General features: G+C 33.0%; 2 protein-coding genes across 2 annotated transcripts; both read right to left on the bottom strand.

Moving 5' to 3' along the window:
- Positions 1-6,464: 6,464 nt before the first annotated feature.
- Positions 6,465-10,016, bottom strand: LOC125841815 (probable purine permease 11). The gene is made up of 2 exons (XM_049520994.1): positions 9,883-10,016; positions 6,465-7,757 (listed from the first exon to the last, which is right to left on the bottom strand). The coding sequence occupies exons 1-2, from the start codon at positions 9,887-9,889 to the stop codon at positions 6,670-6,672; spliced, it is 1,095 nt and encodes a 364-aa protein (XP_049376951.1). The 5' UTR covers positions 9,890-10,016; the 3' UTR covers positions 6,465-6,669.
- A 1,841-nt stretch (positions 10,017-11,857) lies between these two features.
- LOC125878300 (ras-related protein RABH1b) lies at positions 11,858-17,554 on the bottom strand. Its single transcript, XM_049559526.1, has 6 exons — positions 17,160-17,554; positions 15,897-15,967; positions 15,176-15,264; positions 14,912-15,023; positions 12,537-12,627; positions 11,858-12,341 (listed from the first exon to the last, which is right to left on the bottom strand). Exons 1-6 carry the CDS (start codon positions 17,274-17,276, stop codon positions 12,195-12,197), a joined length of 627 nt encoding a protein of 208 aa, XP_049415483.1. The 5' UTR covers positions 17,277-17,554; the 3' UTR covers positions 11,858-12,194.
- Positions 17,555-19,462: the final 1,908 nt, after the last annotated feature.

Here is a 19,462-nt window from a genome sequence, read left to right as displayed (position 1 = left end):
AATGTCATATTGAAATATAAACTAAATTAGCATCAATTAAGAAAAGATACGGTACAAGAAATGTCGAGTATATTTCATAGGTTGTTATTCAGTTTTGTTAATCACATAAAAATTGTTTTTTAATAAAATTCATTCAACTTTAAAAATTATTTTTCTGTTTTATACCATATAAAACTTATCTAACTTTTAGTTTATCACAATAAAATCATTTTTAAAAAAATCTTATCGTATGAAGTCATTTAATTTTTTCTAAATGAATTAAAAAATAAATTTCACCTGAATTTTATATTTTATACTGAAAAAACATGAGGTGAATTTTGCATAAATAAAAATTTCCTTCTAATTAAGTAGAAGCAAGGTACACTCTACTTCACAAAAAACCGTTTAAACGTTTGATTATTTTTTTAAAAAAACTAAGATATGTTAAGAAGAAGAAAACAATGTAACCACTTAACTATGTATATGAAATATCCTTTTATCCAGAAAAAATAAAGAATAATGAAATTTTCAGTAAGGGGTTCGAAAATAAAATAAAGTGCTTGGAATTTAAACTTAGAACTTCAAAATGAATTTCGAACTCTCTAAATTATTACGTCAATCTCTAGTCTAGTTTCAAGGAATTCGAAAGTAAATTTTCAAAAAAATATTTCAACTTGGTTCATCCGCATAATGTTAAACTCTCCCTACCCCACATAACTTCAACCCCTTGTCATCCCTATATATTATTATATACCTTGCACGAAATAATCTGTTCAAGAATACCTTATTATATATATACTTCAAATGATGTATGAAATGATTTCTAATCTATATTTAATTTAATATAAGATGGAATAGTTTATAATGTATAATCGTAGCAAAAAAGACATACTCTTAATGGAATCTGATGGAAATAATGATGAAATTTGATTCTGAAAGGAAGCCTCCTATTGAATTTAAGGTTTTTAAGGTAAGTAATGACTGTATATTCATATCCTAATGGGTTCTGTTAGGTACAGTAATAATCTTAATTTAGTAAATCCATAATCACACAATTTGCAATATTTTATTGAGTTACGTTGTAGTTCATATGATTAACTCTTATTGATTATTACTTAATTATAAAATTTTCCCAATAATATATACTTCTTGTATGTGTGTTGTAATTCATGTGATTAAACTATAAACAAAAACAAAAATAACAATAGAAATATAAAGTTTCGAGCCCACGTGAAAATGTATGTTTTAAAGAATTTAATCTTCTTATAACTGTCCAAGGTTTGGATTGATTCCTTTCATGATAGAATAAAACACTATTCTTTAATATTGTCATTCAAAATTTCAGCGAACTCAACAAATATAGTAAAATCACACTACACTTACTTTTATTTATGAAAAGTGATGGAAAAAAAAAAGAGAAGAAGAAATAGAAGAATTATGTTTTCTTTTAGGAAGAAGAAGAAGTAATTATGTATTTCATTTTTTCAATGCGTCAAATAAGACGAAGCGTCTGAAAATTTTATAGTCACTAACAAATGCGAAGGTACCTCTATTCAGAAAAGGAGGTGACCATTTCTTATTAAAAAAAATTAATTAAATAATTTATGTCATGGGAATTACCAATTAAAAGGAAATGAATTAGTGAAAAATTAAAAAATTAATCTTGTCCAAAAAGTTTATCAAAAGTCAAAATCGAATGAGCGACAACGACAAAAGGGAGACTCTCTTCTCAACTCTTTAAAAGCTAGAAGAACTGCTTCTATTTATAAATTATAAGTACAGAAGTTCTCTTCACTATCAATGAGGAAGAAATTAACTTTCTTCAAATTTCATTTTTCCTTCATTTCCCGATTCACACTACACCTTATTTTTTAAGGTATATAGCCTTTAAAGAAATCCTACATGTGTTTCTACATATTGCATGTCACGATCCAATCCATCCGATCGTGCGGGCACCCACTCTAACACCTAAGTAGGTGAACCCTCATATCCCAATAGTCAAACATGCGGAAAATTTAAAGAAAACATATGCAATTACATTAACATGATTTTATAATTAATATTCTTTAGACACACTTTTAGTTAAAACTTGCAAAATAATTTAACAACTCCCTTGAATCTAATCTAAACAGGTACAAGAGCTACTAAGAGTACAACTAGACAAATAAATAAAAGACACAGCTCCCACCATGCGGAAGGAAGAATAGAAGCTGCTGGAGATTTTCTTCGTCTTCACCTAATGAAACGTCACCAATCCTGCATCCAGACTATGTCAAAGACATAGCAAAGTAGTATCAGTACAAAACACGCATATTGGTAGGCATCATCGGTCAACCCGACGCCCACCACATAATATAAGAAGGCAACTAATAAGATCATGAAATAAACACTAGCTTCTCCACCTTTACCCCCTTCTTGGCATACCTCCAATATACACTATTATTCTGACTATTTACATCCTTTTCCATGAACCTACCTAAATAGGTACTTGATCTTAGCCTAACCATACTAACACGTAGAGAAAATTTCCCAAATACAACCACCAACATTTCAACTAACCGATCACGTCAAACCCCTACGTCCTTGTCATATTTTCCAACCATAGTCACATAATACATTACATCACGCTCTCTTAACACTCAACCCTTCCACTATACCCAACAAGTCCAACATGTATAAGTCAATGAACAATATAATCACATGCATATATATATTATCATCAGCATTTACGAACGACTAACACCCTTCTCAAGTCACACAATTAAGCCACATCATTGGTCCTCTCATGGAACCCAAACCCAAACAGTTAGTTATGCTGAAACGTGGAAACCGATCTAAGTTAGTTATGCCGGAACGTGGCAACCGATCTAATACTTATGCCGGAACATGGCAACCGATCCAAGTTAGTTATGCCGGAATGTGACAACCGATCCATTCAACACATCACAATCACAAACACAAGTATATCCTCAAGATCATACATTTAAGTCATGATTTCATGTCAATGATAATTCACCCATCTTATTCACAACAAGTGTTATCAACCATGCAACATTATCAACATACGTTAATTTGTCATGCTTAGCCCTAGTTCATCGTCTAAAACTTCTTTCTAGGGTTTAATCACAGTTCATGTAATTCCTCAATCAATCACCCCAATTTATAGTCTAGCATATGTTCATAAATCTAGTTTCATTCATGATTTCATCGTCTTATTCTTGAAAACAATTCTATTAAAGATAGCAATTCCAGAAGCCCTAACAAATCATCAATTTCCCTTCTCAAGACATAAACCTAATTACTTGATTTCTAGGAATTTCCCGTGGAATTCACTCGATGCGCGAAGGTCTACACATAAGCCCTACCATTGATTTACATATATCACGTGATGAGCACAGATTTAAACTACTCAATTTATAAAACCTAGCCTACCTGGGTGCCAAGCAGTTGCACGGAGTTTTGACTTCAATTCGGTGGATTTGTCCAAGGATCCGCAAGATTTTCCCATCCTCACGCTAGAAATCTCCTTCTCCTTCTTTTCCAAGCTTAGAGTAGCTTTTCTGAGGTTTTTAGGGTGTTTTACAACTTATTTAGGTATTTTAGGAAGATGGAGAAAATAGAATTTCTCGCAAATTACGTTCTGCCTCGCCTATCCCGCTATGGCGCCAACTTATCCCGCTGTGGCGCCGCCGCCCTAGTGGCACCTGGCCCGCTCTGGCAAGACAGTGGCTTAGATTTTTCCCAGATTTTCGTCTCTCCTAATTAACGACGGTTCGAGTCGTTACATTGCAATTGGTCAATTTTGGCACTCATTCACTAGTAGACATTGTAGATTGAATTTGAATTGATCAAAATAAACTGTATTAATAAATGGTATGGTTATTGATTTGTCTAAAGTTTACTTTGATTGAGATAAAATGAACTAAAAACGAATCATAATCCTATATGCTCAATTTTTACTAAATTTTAGTTTCTTTATTTATTCTTTTATAATTTTTTTAAATTTATTAAGATTATACTGCCTCATTCTTATATATATGTAACCATTTTCGATTTCACATCACGTTCCTTAAGAAATTAGGTAAATTTATCATTACATCCTTATTTAGTGTTCTCTTAAAGTCAAGTTTTTAATCAATGAACATGAATTAATTTATTTTGAAATATTTAGGTAAATGTTTAACTAATAAACATGTATTATTTACTTAGTTTTTCTATGTTGGTCAAATATATATTTTCAAGGCTAATAACTCTCAAGGATGAAATAGGAAGAATAATGTCATTTATGCATTGATTTTGTGAAATAACAAATATTAAAGACCACTTGAAAGATTTCTCAATTTATTGGGTACTAATAAAAGTTATTGATTCTCGTGAACCTGTGTGTTAGTGCTTCTAGAATATCCACCCCTGTGACAACAACTGGGGTGCACGTTTGATGATATTGTAAGCAAATAACAATCTCACATGATGAATCTTATTATTTTCCTAAAATAATTGAGCTACTGCTAGTCTGTACCAATTTCGACATGACAAATGAAGAGAAACCACTAATTAATACAAATATAATGATGATGAAACCACAAACAAATTACACTAATTTTACATGATTAAAAAATGCACTAACTAACTATGCCTCTATTTTTCTCCTTATTTAAAAAGCTACACTAACCTATAAATTTCAAGTCCTCATGAACATAGTACGTTTTACATACTCCTAAGGAACTTGGTAATTTTGAATTTGAAACTTTTCTAGTAGATTTTTTTTTTATATGTCAATTCATGTAGAATAATATAATACTATATATTATACTAGTGATGAAGTCTTGTATAGTGCTTAATGTGTTAATTTTGAGGCATTTTGACATGAATTTATACAAACTTGTAAGTTCAACTCAATGTAACAACCCATAGGGTGGTTGAAAAAGAATTAGCTTCCCAGACTTTAATTTTCCAAGAACAAGATGTAACGCTTTGTGTATATATGTATATTTATACATATCTAAGTTAATTTATCTTGCCTATATATAATGCAATACCCCTCTTATAAAAAAAATGTAATGAAGTGAAAAAAAAAATGTCAGAGAGATTACCCCTTCCATGGCTTCTTCAAATGAGCATTTACAATGTGAAAATTGGTGGTGAAAATGTCATTACTAGAGTTGCTGATCGCGAAGCGACGATGAGCCATGGTATTTCTGAACTAAGGCATGATATGAAGGCTGATCCAAATCCAATTGTTGGAATTGATGTTGTCAATTCTGGTGATTTATTGCTCTTCTATGTGAAAAAACGTTGTTTAATCATTCAATACAATCGTATTTTAAGTTTGAATGATAAATATCAAGTTCCAAGTTTTCTAGCCTCGTTTTTGCAAGACAAAAACATAACATTTGTTGGTCCTAGACATATTAACAACAAATCTTTTACATGGAGTGGTGTTTATCAAAAATTCGATTTTAAAACAGTGGTGGATGTTGGGTATTTGGCTGCTCAGATACGTAAGAAGCCTAGGCTTCTTACTAGTACACTAGAAGAGTTGATGCTTGAAGTTGACGTTGAAATTATGAGACCAATTATTGGTAATGGTTCACTACGTCATAAGTGGGAATCCTCTGCTGTTTTATCTGAGGAGGAAGTCAAAGTTGCTATGTATGAAGTTTATTCATGCTATCAAATTGCAACAAAGGTTGTTGACGTGATGCAGACTGGGGCTACTACGCGTGGATAACGGTTTCATTGAATTTGAACGAGTCAAAACGAACTCTTGTTAATAAATGGGTTGGTCATATAACTCAACCTGTCTAATTTTTACTAAATTTCATCTTTTTCTTTGTTTGTTTGAGTATGTAATAAACTTTTTTTGTTGACTACATGACAAACACATGTTAAACAAAAAAGTGTCTTTTAAAAAAATATTTTTGGTATCCTATCTTATCCAAAACTTTTCTTAAATCGTAGTTCTATACAAAGTAATAATTAGAGTGTCTTTGCAATAATAATCTTCTAGATATAGTAAAATAAAGCCGACACGATACTGTAGCGTCAATAAGTCTTGGTCTATTTATTGTTGGGTTAAAATAGCTTATATCTACTCCGATCTAAAATAAATGGTGTTTTAAGTTTTAACTTTTCCATTTTGTTTCAGAATAAATTGTTAAGTAATAAATTGAGTTTCACAGGGATAAGTTAATAAAAACACTCTTTATTTTTTAAAAATAAATCATTTCTTAGAAGATATGTCCAAAATAAAAATACCGCTTATTTTGAAAAGAGGAATTATCAAATTATCATTTACATGATGTGAAAGCTTTGGGTCAAGCTCTGACGACTTTTTGTCCGTACCAAACACGCTTTTTTTATGTTGACTATAATTATTTATTTACTATATATATAGTGTTAACAACAATCATGACAAGAATATTTATTTACCATCTGTTGAACCCTTAACCTCACATTTAAGTAATGGTAATAAAACCTCTTCTGCCACTGGAACTGATCACTGTGATCAATTAATGACATAAAATAAAGATTTTGCCACTAAATTGTCATTGTTATTAACACTTAACAGGCGTTTGTAAAATGAAAATTCTTCATATAACAAAATTTCTAACTACAAACAAGTATGAAAAGAATTTTAGCTGTGTGTTCCAGAACTATAGCCTATATAATTACCAGGCAACAAAGCCTTCAGCAAGATCTTGACTCGTTTGGAGTAGCATCAACTGCGCTTGGTGCTTTGCTTGCCTTATGATCATCGACGTAATTCTGGTATATGTAAGTACAGAATCCCCAAATTGCCATCAGCATGGCAATTGCCTTCACACCGTTCATCTTGTCATGGAGGATCATGACTGAAGCAATAGGAGTAATCGCCAAGGAAAGTGTACTAATGACATTAGAGAACAATGAGGACACCACGAAAACCAAACCAACAACCCCAACTGAGCAAATCTGCCAAGCTATAGCTGTCCAAACCAGAGTCATCACATACGCAAGTTTTCCAGCAGTAAAACTACCCATTTCCCCATGCAAAGTCTTCCATTCTCCGCTAGCAAATAGCCCCACTGTAGAGACAGCGGTGGCTACAATTGCTGTGTAAATTTGCATCTCCAGAACCACGGAAAACGTTTCTTTCTTTAGAACCTTTTGGAATGAAAGCTGCATAAGGGAAAGCAATAGAGCATACATAGCTGAAGCGGCAAGAGTAACTAGAAATCCAATGACATATTTAGACTTAGTTACGCCTGAAGGCTTATCAGAATCTTCGTTAACAGCAAGAAGAGAGGCAGATAACGAGAGCACGACAACAGAATTCATGATCAGTGCTGTGAACTTTTGATGGTTTAGGAAGTAAGAAAGAACTGCACTGAAAACCAATTGTGTTGCACAAATAAGGGAATATGTAGAAGCGGAGAGATACAATAGACCAATTGAATAGAGCATGTTATCTCCTGCAACCAGTACACCAATAACGAAATAGACCACGCTAACTGTGATGATTGAAGGCCGATTGGAGGCTTCTGAATGAGTTTGAGGAGAAGAAATGAATAGGTAAGGAATGAAAAGAAGAGGAAAAGCAGCTGTCTGGACAACAGTGGCCATCCATTTACTATTTCCACCCTTCTCATAGTAAAATCTTCCCAAAATTACAGCAGCAGCTTGACCAAAGAGAAGGAAAACAATGTTGAGTGCCACCAGAAGCCAAAAGTGCAGACGGTTTAGCTTTGCCAGCGGATGCTGTGCATCATCTTTTTGCAAAATAGGTTGCTGATTATCTGATGTTATAACAACAACCATGGACATAATGAGTATGGTATCAACACATAAAGAACACAACCAATCAAATTATCAAAGACATAACGCAACAGAGGTTATAGATAGACTGATTACAAGTGATCACTTGTCCTGCCTCCTCTAAATTATCTCTAGGGATGGCAAAAGGAGAGGGTGCAGGGAAAATCCGCATAAACCCGCAAAGACTTTGCCTCGCCCTGTCCCACATAGCAAAATTGTTTTGTTTTTTCCCTGCCCCATCCCGCTCCGCCCTGCATGAATCCGCCCCACATGAACCTCCAACATTTTTGCTGCTTCTAACCATATCAATTCTTCATTAGAATAAAAAATAACTTTGGCCTATATAAGTTTCAAATCATCTTGTCATTCATTATTATAAACAACAATTTAGTTTGAGGTTAATTTCTTAATTAACATATGCAACAAACGTCTGAAACTCTTTTGGACATTGTCTTGTCTCCATTGATCTTGACTATCATAGAGTGAGTAATAAATCATTCAGTTTGTTGAATATCAGCGAGGCTGGATCACCTCCTTTTCAGGGAGAGCTAATGCTTGTTGGGTATTTGGTTTGACATTGNAGAATAAAAAATAACTTTGGCCTATATAAGTTTCAAATCATCTTGTCATTCATTATTATAAACAACAATTTAGTTTGAGGTTAATTTCTTAATTAACATATGCAACAAACGTCTGAAACTCTTTTGGACATTTTCTTGTCTCCATTGATCTTGACTATCATAGGGTGAGTAATAAATCATTCAGTTTGTTGAATATCAGCGATGCTGGATCACCTCCTTTTCAGGGAGAGCTAATGCTTGTTGGGTATTTTGGTTTGACATTGCTTCACACCCAAAAAAAAAAGAAAAGTAGCTACGTCTGAGAGTTAAACTTGGAGATGGAAGTCTTCTTTCCTTTCTCGACGGTGAAGTAAGACCAAGCTCATGAGCTTATTATCCTAGGTCGGAACAAGTTGATTGGACCCCCTTTTTTACATCCCTATGTACCTGTGTGGCGACATGGGGGCGAAAAAAGGAAAGAGAGTAATGGGGTTTCTCCCGCTTTGTATTTGAAGAACCATTCCATTAGTGAATAATCAATATCAAACCCTAACTTGCTTACCCGTCCCTCCCCCGCTTTATCTCCTGCCCCGCAAATATTATAACCCGCCCCGCCCCCGCTTTATCTCTTACCCCGCAAATACTATAACCCGCCCCGCCCCATTGCCATCCCTATATATCTCATTATCTACATGCCTCAAATTTATACTTACTTTGTGTAAAAAGATTCTTTTAACAAGCACAAATAGTTATTGATGGAAACTATTGGGAAGTAATCCAAGAACAACAACAACTACTACTACTATGCATGGTTACCAAACAGAAACAATCCAACCTTTTCTTAATACTTCTTACAACAACAACAACCCAATATATAGTTCCAAAAGTGGGACTTGGGGAGGGTAGACTGTATGCAAAACTTGCGAATGCCTCGAGGAGGTAGAAAGTTTGTTTCTTAAAATTCCTTAGGTGTACTAAAGATGTGAGGGAGGACTCTATGGCCTAATATGGATCAATTTCATTGGCATTAAAACACCCTAGAGCAAACTGCAATACACTCACAAAAAAAATGACTTTTACTTCAGATAAATTATGATTCTTTAAGTATATGATTCAGCAATAGCTTAGAGCTGAAAATATTTCAACTTTTAAACTCATACTAAACAAAAGGAAAACAAAAAGACCTTTCCACTTTATCATTCTTCCTTCTAAATTTATTGTTTGACCAAGAAAAAATCACATTTTTTCCTCAAATTAATGGAGAGCTTCACTGGAAATCAATTCTTTATTCATAATTAGAGAAACAAAAATCAAATCAAATCCAAAATGAATACAATCGATCCCCTTATCATATAACAAAACCCACAATACGTAATAACTCAAGAACAAAGTAATCAGATAGAAAACAGAAAATGATGTCATAGAAACCCCAAAAATCCATTTTTCGAATTGAAATAACCCATTGACCATAAATAAACGAAAACCCACAAAAGAATGAATAAGAATATCACATCTAGTTATGTAAAAAAGGGGAGAAAGAGAGGACCTGCCATGGTGGAAAAGGGGAAAAGTTGGTCAAGCGGCTACAGAAGCCTCAAGTTAGAGAGAAGAACGGAACTTCAATGAAATTAATATAATAAACTGAATCCAAATTTAAAGGAGAGAGCTTTAGACGAAATTACTACTACAACCCTACCCCAACTAGGAGGAAAAAAAACATACATATTAAATTAACCGAATCTCAATATAGATATTGAACATAAAAATAAAAAATAAATGAAGGAACGTTGCAAATTGAAGGCATATTTCGAAAGGTCATGAGATGATGTGCATGAGTGATAAAGAAAGTAGTAAGAGAGTGAAATTGAGGGTGGCTGGGTATGGACCAATGGGGAGGGGACACGTGGGGGAATTATTCGAGAGACCCGTGAGGAATATAAATGAAAAGATGATAGATTTTGTACATCTACGTGACATCATTTAATTAAGCATAAATTTTAAAAAAAGAAATAAAGTAAAACTTGTTAAAGTTTATGATTTAGAACAAACTTCAAATATTTGTTCGTGAAATAATCACAAAGAGAGACTCAGAAGCGTATTCAAAGGGTACATCGCGTGAACTCATGCTTTTCTCCCAAGATCATATATAGTAGTGTTATAATTTTAAAAAATTATTGAAATTAACGTGTGAATCCATATTCGAAGTATCATATAATGCGATGATGACGTGATGCACCTCTCTCTACGTGAGATTAGAAATTTGAATTTTTTATTTATCTTGTTTTATTTTTCTTTCTAAAATTAGGTAATACCTCTCTAAGTGGTTATTGGTAGCACTTTTGACATTTTAATTAATTCATCCTGAATACGCCCTAGACTTCGAACAGCCAAAAAATTTCAAGAAGATCCATGAGGTCATATCATCCTAGTTCAAGAAATATGTTACTAAAATTTGTAAACCCACAATCTTAATAAATAAAATTATATTTTTTTTATTTGTTTTATGGTTGCAGTATATTTTGAGAAATTTTGTTGCACAAACACATATTTGATAGAAAAAAATTCATATAAATTGATATTTATGGAAAGTTATTAGTGGGGTACTTTTTGATGGGATTGGATAAATATGGTTAGATTCACCATCTAAAGGGGAAAAGATCAAAAGTGCAAGAAAGTTTGTTATTTTTTTCTCTTCTTATACGAGAAGCCAAGGATTCGTTGAGTATTATTTTGTGAAATTTCCCACCCAAAAGAGCCTTAATTGAGAGTGAAAAGCACGGTGCTTAAAAAATCATAAATAAGAAGATAATTTTATTAATTCACCTCTTGAAAAATATCTTGGTAATTTTACAAATAAATGTGAATACTTTCAGAAAGAATTAATTGCAAGGGTAATATAGAAAATGTTTAATTAATGCTTTCTTGAATTAGTAAAGTGAATAACTAATATGAGACTGTTATTTTTAGTATAATGATCAACTAATATGAGACAAAAGGAATAACTTATTAGAAATAGTTCAAAATTATTTGAATAAAGAATATTCTCTTTCCATCTATTTGATCAACTTTCACTTTTTTTCAAAAATATAAAATAATTATCAACTCTTAAACAACATGAATCAGGGAGAAACGAATTGGAATAAGGTATTGATACAAATATAGTGTTGAGAATATGAATGCTTAAAATAAACACAGACGACAAAACAGTGACAGATTTGTAAAAAAATTCTCATCTTTATCGTTTATGCTGTCATGATTTATTGGTCTGAGGTCTAGGTTTCAACTCCTGTGCTATATTGGTACACAAATTAATTGAAATCGGCTAGTGAAAAAATGGATTTTATCACCTAGTTGTATTAATTTTAAACGGGTTTTGTAATGGATTGGGTTATGAATGGGTCAGGTTAGAATTTTGTATGAACCAATAAATAATTTGGCAGAGCCAAACTTTGTGGAACCAGAAGTGTAAAATTTGGCTCTACTAATTTGTGAAAGAGGAAAAATTGCATATGAGGTACAAATAAAGTTTCAATGCGTACAACCATTACTCACTCAAGAACGTCCAACCAAAAATTTCTGATTACAAAACTGCAATGAATCAGCTGATAACATAGACTTGTTCCATAAGGGGGCTGCTAAATTGCATAGGTCTAGAGACTGATACAAATAAGTGAAAACATACTAAGTCTTTACTCAACTAGGATGACAACCTCTGTGTCCAACTTTAACAAACACCAAAAACAAAAACAAAAAATTCAAATTTTACGAAAGTCAACAAAGAACTTTACAGATAATACTTTGTTGTCAAAAACAAAATATAAAACTGAGTCGAAAACTATAGAGTTGCAAACCATAAAATTAACAAGCACATCCTCCTGATTGTGCCTGTGATTGGGATGCACTTGAGTTGCTTGACTTGAGATTGACATCAACCATGTCTTCTTGCTTAGCTGAAGATAGTGTCTCCATTCCTGGCAATGCTGCTGCAATTTTCCTAAAAAGAGGCTGCAAAAGTTGAATATGCACTATCAGCAACAAAACAGCAAGTGGATGAAAGAACAAGCAGTTGAGAAAAATAACATCAAAGCACTGATTTTCTTAGCATAAATGCACAAATGATGCATATTGTTATCTTCCATACGAAAAGATAACACATTTTCACATTTTATTGAAGCTAAGTAAGAAGCTAATATTACTTACTTTAATATTGAAGCCAGCCTTTGCACTGGTTTCAATAAACATCACATTTAGTTCGCGAGCTTTCGCTTCTCCTTCCTCAATTGAAACTTGCCTGCAATTCGCCACAGGATAAAAGAGTGCATGAGAATCCTGTTCTACATATAGCAATAATAAGACTACTCATAAGAACACAATACTCCAGTTGTAGACAGCAAAACATCAAGCTCACTAATATGTAATCATTCCTGGGGCTCAAAGCCACAGACTACTCTGTGCTCGCAGCAAAAGAAAAGTGTACCCCACACAATTCCCTAAGCTTTTTATGTAAATCAACATAATGGACCATCAGAAATTCTCAAAATCTGTCTACTATTTCTTCCACAAATAATGGAATTTGAAGAACATAAAAAAAGTGACAATTACTTTCACTCCATGAGAAAATGCAGATTTCCTCTTTTACAGAACAAGATAAGTGAAAAAGGTCAAGAATCCTTGCACTTGGGCCCCAATGATTGCTAAGGAAGTTTCTATTTAGATCAGATAATGCTAAAACTATTCCTACCCAACAATTAGAAGATGAAATATAGTACGTATATACTGAATGATCATTAACTAACAATTATTAAACAAACTCATTAAGGACGAATCCAAAAGCACCTATACAGGTAGCTAGTCACATAACCACACAACTGTCAGCTCACATCTGCGGTCAATGGTAAAAACCAGGACCTTTAACACTTTCTTGTAAATCCGCATATGGTTGCACAAAGACATCTACTTCAACCAGACCAACAGGCATCCCAACTACTAATCCCTGAATAAGATCCAGAGCACTAGTGGAAAATAAGAACCTCACCTGCCCTAACAATTTCCCACTCCAGCTTAGTCAAAAGATTCCTAGTTCCCGATATAGCTCAATAAACTAAATCTATATTACTATTAAAGGATAATTGTTGATAGAACTCATACAACAACATATAGATAAGTACAACAAAAACTAGCAAGTCAGTTCAGTCGCTATATTACACAAGTTTCAAGTATTTACAAATTAACTGAGAACAAAAACATTTATAAAAGGAAATCATAGCTCATTTCTGGATATTTACTTTGCTAGTTCTCTGACCAAAGAAATATCAAGACCCTAAGTTTTCCTGTTCCACAATGTCAATTCCTATATAGATAGCTGTAGTTTTAAGGGGGAAAAAATGAATATCCAACCAAAATGAACACGCGATTGTTGCATTCAACTACGCTATGGGTTATGCAATAATAAGATATCTTCAAGTTTCCTGCAGATATAAGAGGGGTTTTCTTCCCTTGGCTTGATGACCAAGAACTTCAAGCGCACGTGTTACTGTACAAGAATTACAACCTTAAGACGCTAGAATTTGAAGCTGGCCATGACATTATCTAACTTAGATGCTTGCATTACATCCTAAATATCTAGAATAGACAAACTGCTTCAAACCTCTTGATACCTAGAATCTACAACCAAAAACTAGTCATTTAAACCCTTTAAATTCCTCCCCTCACACATTTATCAAACTTCTGTCTTCTTATACAAATTGTCAAAGCTTGCTTGAGGTACCTTCAAACTTTAAAGCTATGGACAAACAGGCCGAGCGAGTCGCGTCGCTCGGCTGACACTTCAATTCAAGCATCAAAGAGCTAAGGAGTCCGTTTCATCACCTATAGGCTCTACCTTGAAGAGGGCACCACAAACAAAAAAGAACTACATCACTTAATATGTATTTATTTTTATTACTTTGTCATCTATCACAAGGGTGAGCTACACTCTTGTCAGGGTGTCCAATTCTACGTCGGAAAATTATACCATATATACAAGTAAAATTATAAACGAAGTAGTTAAATAACGTATTCTGGACACTCCTAACACAACAACATGTTGTAGCCCAGTGGTTTCAGCCGCCTTGAAAGAGCCAAGACACGCGAACTTAAAGTGTTCGTGTGTTCAAATTTTGATAGCAACAATTCTTTTTTTCACATTTTAAAAATTTTTGTACACTCATTTGTCCAAAAAAATCCTGGACACTCTTCCTGAAATTTCTGGCTATATATCAGCATTTTGTGCCTACAGGTATTATCCTAAATAAGATATGTATTTATAGTTTTTTCTTCATTTGCATCCTTCTTCGTTAAAGCCTCGCTTTATTTGCACTTTGCACTTAAAGCTCCAACAGATATAACTTTTTTCATGATTTGCTTTTGATGACATTGCTCTAATATTTGTTGTGTTTTTAGCCCCTTCAGGAGTAAATGTTCTGGTATTTAGCCGAAAAGTTGCTAAAGCCTAAAACATCAAAAAAGAAAGCCTCTCTCACCCTCACGCCCTCCAAAAAGGAAAAGGAAAACGAGAATGAACAAGTTACAGCTACCTTTTCTCAACAAGATCAGTTTTGTTACCAACAAGGACAATAATAACATCACTGCCCCTCTCAGTTCGAACCTCCTCAATCCACTTTGAAGTGTTTAAAAAGGACTGCCTGCCTGGAACCATCAAGAAAAAAAACAGTGTGTCACTTCAGCAAGGGATATCTCATCCAAGTAATTCATTTCCAAGCAACTATAGCCACAAGCAAGGATAAACGGGAAATCAAGTATGAACAGAAAAAACTGCACAAAATTGAAATGTGACATACTTGCAACATCATACACAATGACAGCAACAGAGGAGTCCCTAATGTAGCTGGGAATGAGACTCCTAAATCTCTCTTGACCTGCAGTATCCCTGAAAGTGTATCATGTAAAGGAAAATTTTAGCGCACATGAAAATGCGAAATGAATACTAAATCCAGCATCAAATGACCAAACAAGAAGCCAGGCAACAGTGAAATGGTTTCCTAATAAGTGAAAACAAAAGAAAATCTTATTACTATGAACTGGTTTGAGAAGAATGTTTTTGTCAGGCCAGGGCATTTTCATAGTATGGCTAGAAGTTCGATAGTTACTATAAATCCAATTGGGAGGCATAAGGGAGAAACAAAACCTATCATTATAAGGCTATATAAGAAAAGAAAAAAAATCTATCCCCTTATTTTTCCTACGGAACAATGAAGCAAGAGCAATTATATCTGAAGCATCCACTAAGAAATCTATTTTAGCAAGAAACTTTAACTGACCAATTGCCATCCTGATATATGTTAACACCCATAATCAAGGATAGCTGCATCACTTTTTCATTTTCATGAAATAGAGTAACACAAGACATCACATTGTACTGTTACTTGTGTTACCTCAAATAGATTGATGTTGTTACTCCTTAACAACATGGCACAAATGTAACGTGTTAAGAATGTTAAAACAGTCTTTATGATCAGAGATCAATGAGAAGGCATTGTCTCATCAACAAGTACATCTTACCATAGCTGCAATCTTACTGTACGATCTTCCAGGTACATAGTCTTCGACAGGAAGTCAATACCAATTGTGGCCTGAACAAGAAATTAAATAAAATGAGGATGCTTGATAGTGTGTCTTCTATTTGAATAAATAAAAAAGTAAAACGGCAAAAATTTGAACAAGAAGAGAGAGTTGTTAGTTGAAATGGAAATACTTTACTAGAAGAGGGGAAGCAAGGGCTAGAAAGTCTAGATTACATGCAGTTTCACAATAAAAAAGACACATAAGAACCCTATTCCATCAAGGAATGGGAACTGAGGCTTGATGAAATGATTGTCTAAAAGTCAGCAAATCACGAAAAAAGATAAAGCAAGTCATTTATTTACTGCCAAGGTTAAGAGTGTGATAGGATTCCAGGAAATATTTGAAAGAAGAAGAATGTTACTGTCAGACCAAACAAAACACTCAGTCATAGTAAAAGAAGGAAAAACCCCGTTCAACCACAAAAAAGAGGAGAAAAAATGTTGAGAATCTATAGGAAAAAATCTGGATCAATGTAGGCACAACTTAAAGCATTAAGTTCAGATATATAGTTTGTCGAGAGAAGAGGAGAAACGATAAGTTGGAAGGTTTAAGGATCCACAAGATGGATAAGAGAATATATTCTAACAATATTTTCGTGAGACTAATCCCTATGAAGAGGGAGATTTTCAAGCATTATTTGATGTAGCTCATTTTTACATACATAACACTCCCCATAAGGTCCTGTGGATTCTCATCAATAATGCGCAAGGAAGAGGACAAGCAGCATTTCGGGTTATTAGAGAGTGAGGAAATACAGGATGATAAGCTACAACGTATGCCCATTTCTCTATCCCTCTGCTGAATTGTATAATAAAAGCGTCATTACATCACATTAGATGTGTTAACACTTATCAGTTATTAAGGCAACCAACTTCCAGAGAGCAATCTACCCAATCAAAATTCCGCAAACAGAAAACTGACCTATGATGACTTAAAATCTGTATTACACTATAAGCAAATAATATGAGCAACAATGCATTGCTGCAAACACCTTCCCTCAGTATGAGCAAATTATACATACAAGTGCCAATAACTGTGCTTTACAGATAAAAGATCTTGAAAAATGAGTAATAAGTCCTTATGTAGCAAAATTAAATATGCTTCCAACAAGAAGACGACAAATGTTAATTGAGATACAGATCCGCAGAAACAAAAGGTTAACGAATCACATGAATAATGAATTAGCAAAAGTGTGTATACCTGATAGGTGTTATCGAATTTATCATACATGAATCGCGTGATAATACTGGTCTTGCCGACGGATTGATCTCCTAAGAAAACGAGCTTGTACTTTGCGAGAGCCGAAACCGGAGCCATCTAATTGGATCTTTTGGTATGAGAAAGTGAATCCAGTAAAAAAAAGTGATGGCGGATCCGATCAGGATTTTCCGACGGAGTACCAGGGATCTCGCCGGAAAATGATCACGGAGAAAGCAAAGGGAAGTGTGGATTCGTGGGCTTTTAGCGAGAAACGGAGAGGGGAGAGTCTGTGAATTGGGAGGGTGCGGTGCGCGTGAGTAGTGTTTTTGAAGAGGTTTGGCGAAACACGGAGTCTGTCTTCAGTAACATGGTTGCATTGTGGTGATTTGCTGGCTCTCGTAAATTTTTTTAAAAATTCCTTTTTGGTGTATTCATGTTCTTCTTTTATAAATTTTGTACTTTTTTTTCTTTAAAAAAAAATCATATTTACCCTATAGTTATTTTTTATTTTTTCTGGCATATATTTTATTTTAGATGATAACTTTTATATTCTCACTCTTATTATCTTAAAAATAAATGACGTTTACTTGAATATATTTTCATCCCAATTAATATTTCCCTTGAATATAATTTTTTCTATACAATTCAATTACCCTATTATACACATCCATACTATCCTTTTTCTAGCAACTCATTTTTTCTTGACTTATTTTCGTTTAATTTATATTTTATTTATTAACTCCATTTTTCTTGACTTATTTTCGCTTAATTTATATATTTTTTTATTTATGTGCAATTTATGTTTTGTTTATTTTCGTTCAATATACTCCTGTAGACATCACATAAGATGCAATGTCAATCTCTATTGATTTTTCTGATATAATGATCGTTGAAATTCCCTAAATTAGCTTGCTAGCCTACAAATTTGGTCATCCCTCGTCATCGTTTGAAACTATCTCCTTTGTAGTGCTTCTCCTTCAAGTTATCCTTGCCCCTTGCCTTTAGCTATCGAATTAAATCCTCGTAGTTTCAACTCAACTTGTAGTGTCTTAGTGATGTTCTTCTCAACCTCCACTTCCTACAGCCAGAGAATTTCTAGGTTAAACAATACTTAACTTGTGCCGACAGAGAGATGAGAGAGTTTTTTTTATCACTTATATTATAAATTTTAAAAATCTATGTTTTTCTTAAATTTGTGTTTAGTCAACTTAATTAATGTATGAATAAAAATAGAGCTAATATACTTTAAAAGGCTAATTACATAAAAACAAACACAACTATTAATAAAAAAGTTAAATATCTAAAATATATATAGAGAGAGATAAAATATGCATTCAAATATCTATGTGATCAAAGATTTAGTTCCACCAAGACTTATACTTTAGTGATATCGTTGGAACTTGAAAATCTCTAGTAGATTCGGCTTCGATTTTCATGGTCACCCTTCCTCTCCCCTTTCTTACCCTTTACAATGGAATATTTTTTATAAAAGAGACTGCATTTCAAAACTATTTAAGTGAGCATGTGAAACATAACGTAGAAAACATATAATATAAAAAATCAAATTTATTTTTTTATTTTTTTCAAAATACGAGTGTATTTTTTAAAAGATTGTCCTCAGTTTTTCTATCTCTTTAGAAATAAATAGCTTTTGTGCAATTTTTCTACATTAAATATTCAGCTAGATCGAAAGAAAAATATTAGAAGTGTTAAAAAAATAACACATATTATCAACAATAGGAACAAATCCAAAAAGTACAATTATTCAAAACCATAAAATGAATTTCATTTTTTGATAAATTACAAGCATATTATTACCTTTCAGAAAAACAAAAATATCATTTATATATAAAAATATAATTTTGAAGATTGAAACAAAAAAATTCACAAAGAGAGAAGTTGAAAACTCTAATCCTCTTAAAATGTAAATTGGAGAAATAAATAGCTTTTGTGTAACTTTTCTATGATAAATATTCAATTAGACCGAAAAAAATAATAATAGAAATGTTAAAAAAATAACACATATTATCAACAATAAAGGAACAATCCAAAAAGTACAATTATTCAAAACTGTAAAATGAATTTCATTTTTCGATAAATTACAAGCATATTATTACCTTTCAGAAAAATAAAAATATCATTTATATATAAAAATATAATTTTGAAGATTGAAAAGAAAAAAAAAATCACAAACAGAGAAGTTGAAATCTCTAATCCTCTTAAAATGTAAATTGGTAAAAATATTAATTCTTCTATTCTGTGACATATTTTCTTATTAATTTATTTTAAAAGAAATTATTTTT

The sequence above is a fragment of the Solanum stenotomum genome, chromosome 1 (genome assembly GCF_019186545.1).
Source record: "Solanum stenotomum isolate F172 chromosome 1, ASM1918654v1, whole genome shotgun sequence".
NCBI lineage: Eukaryota > Viridiplantae > Streptophyta > Magnoliopsida > Solanales > Solanaceae > Solanum > Solanum stenotomum.
The sequence above is the reverse complement of the archived record's forward strand: the minus strand, read 5'-3'. Positions and strand labels throughout refer to the sequence as shown.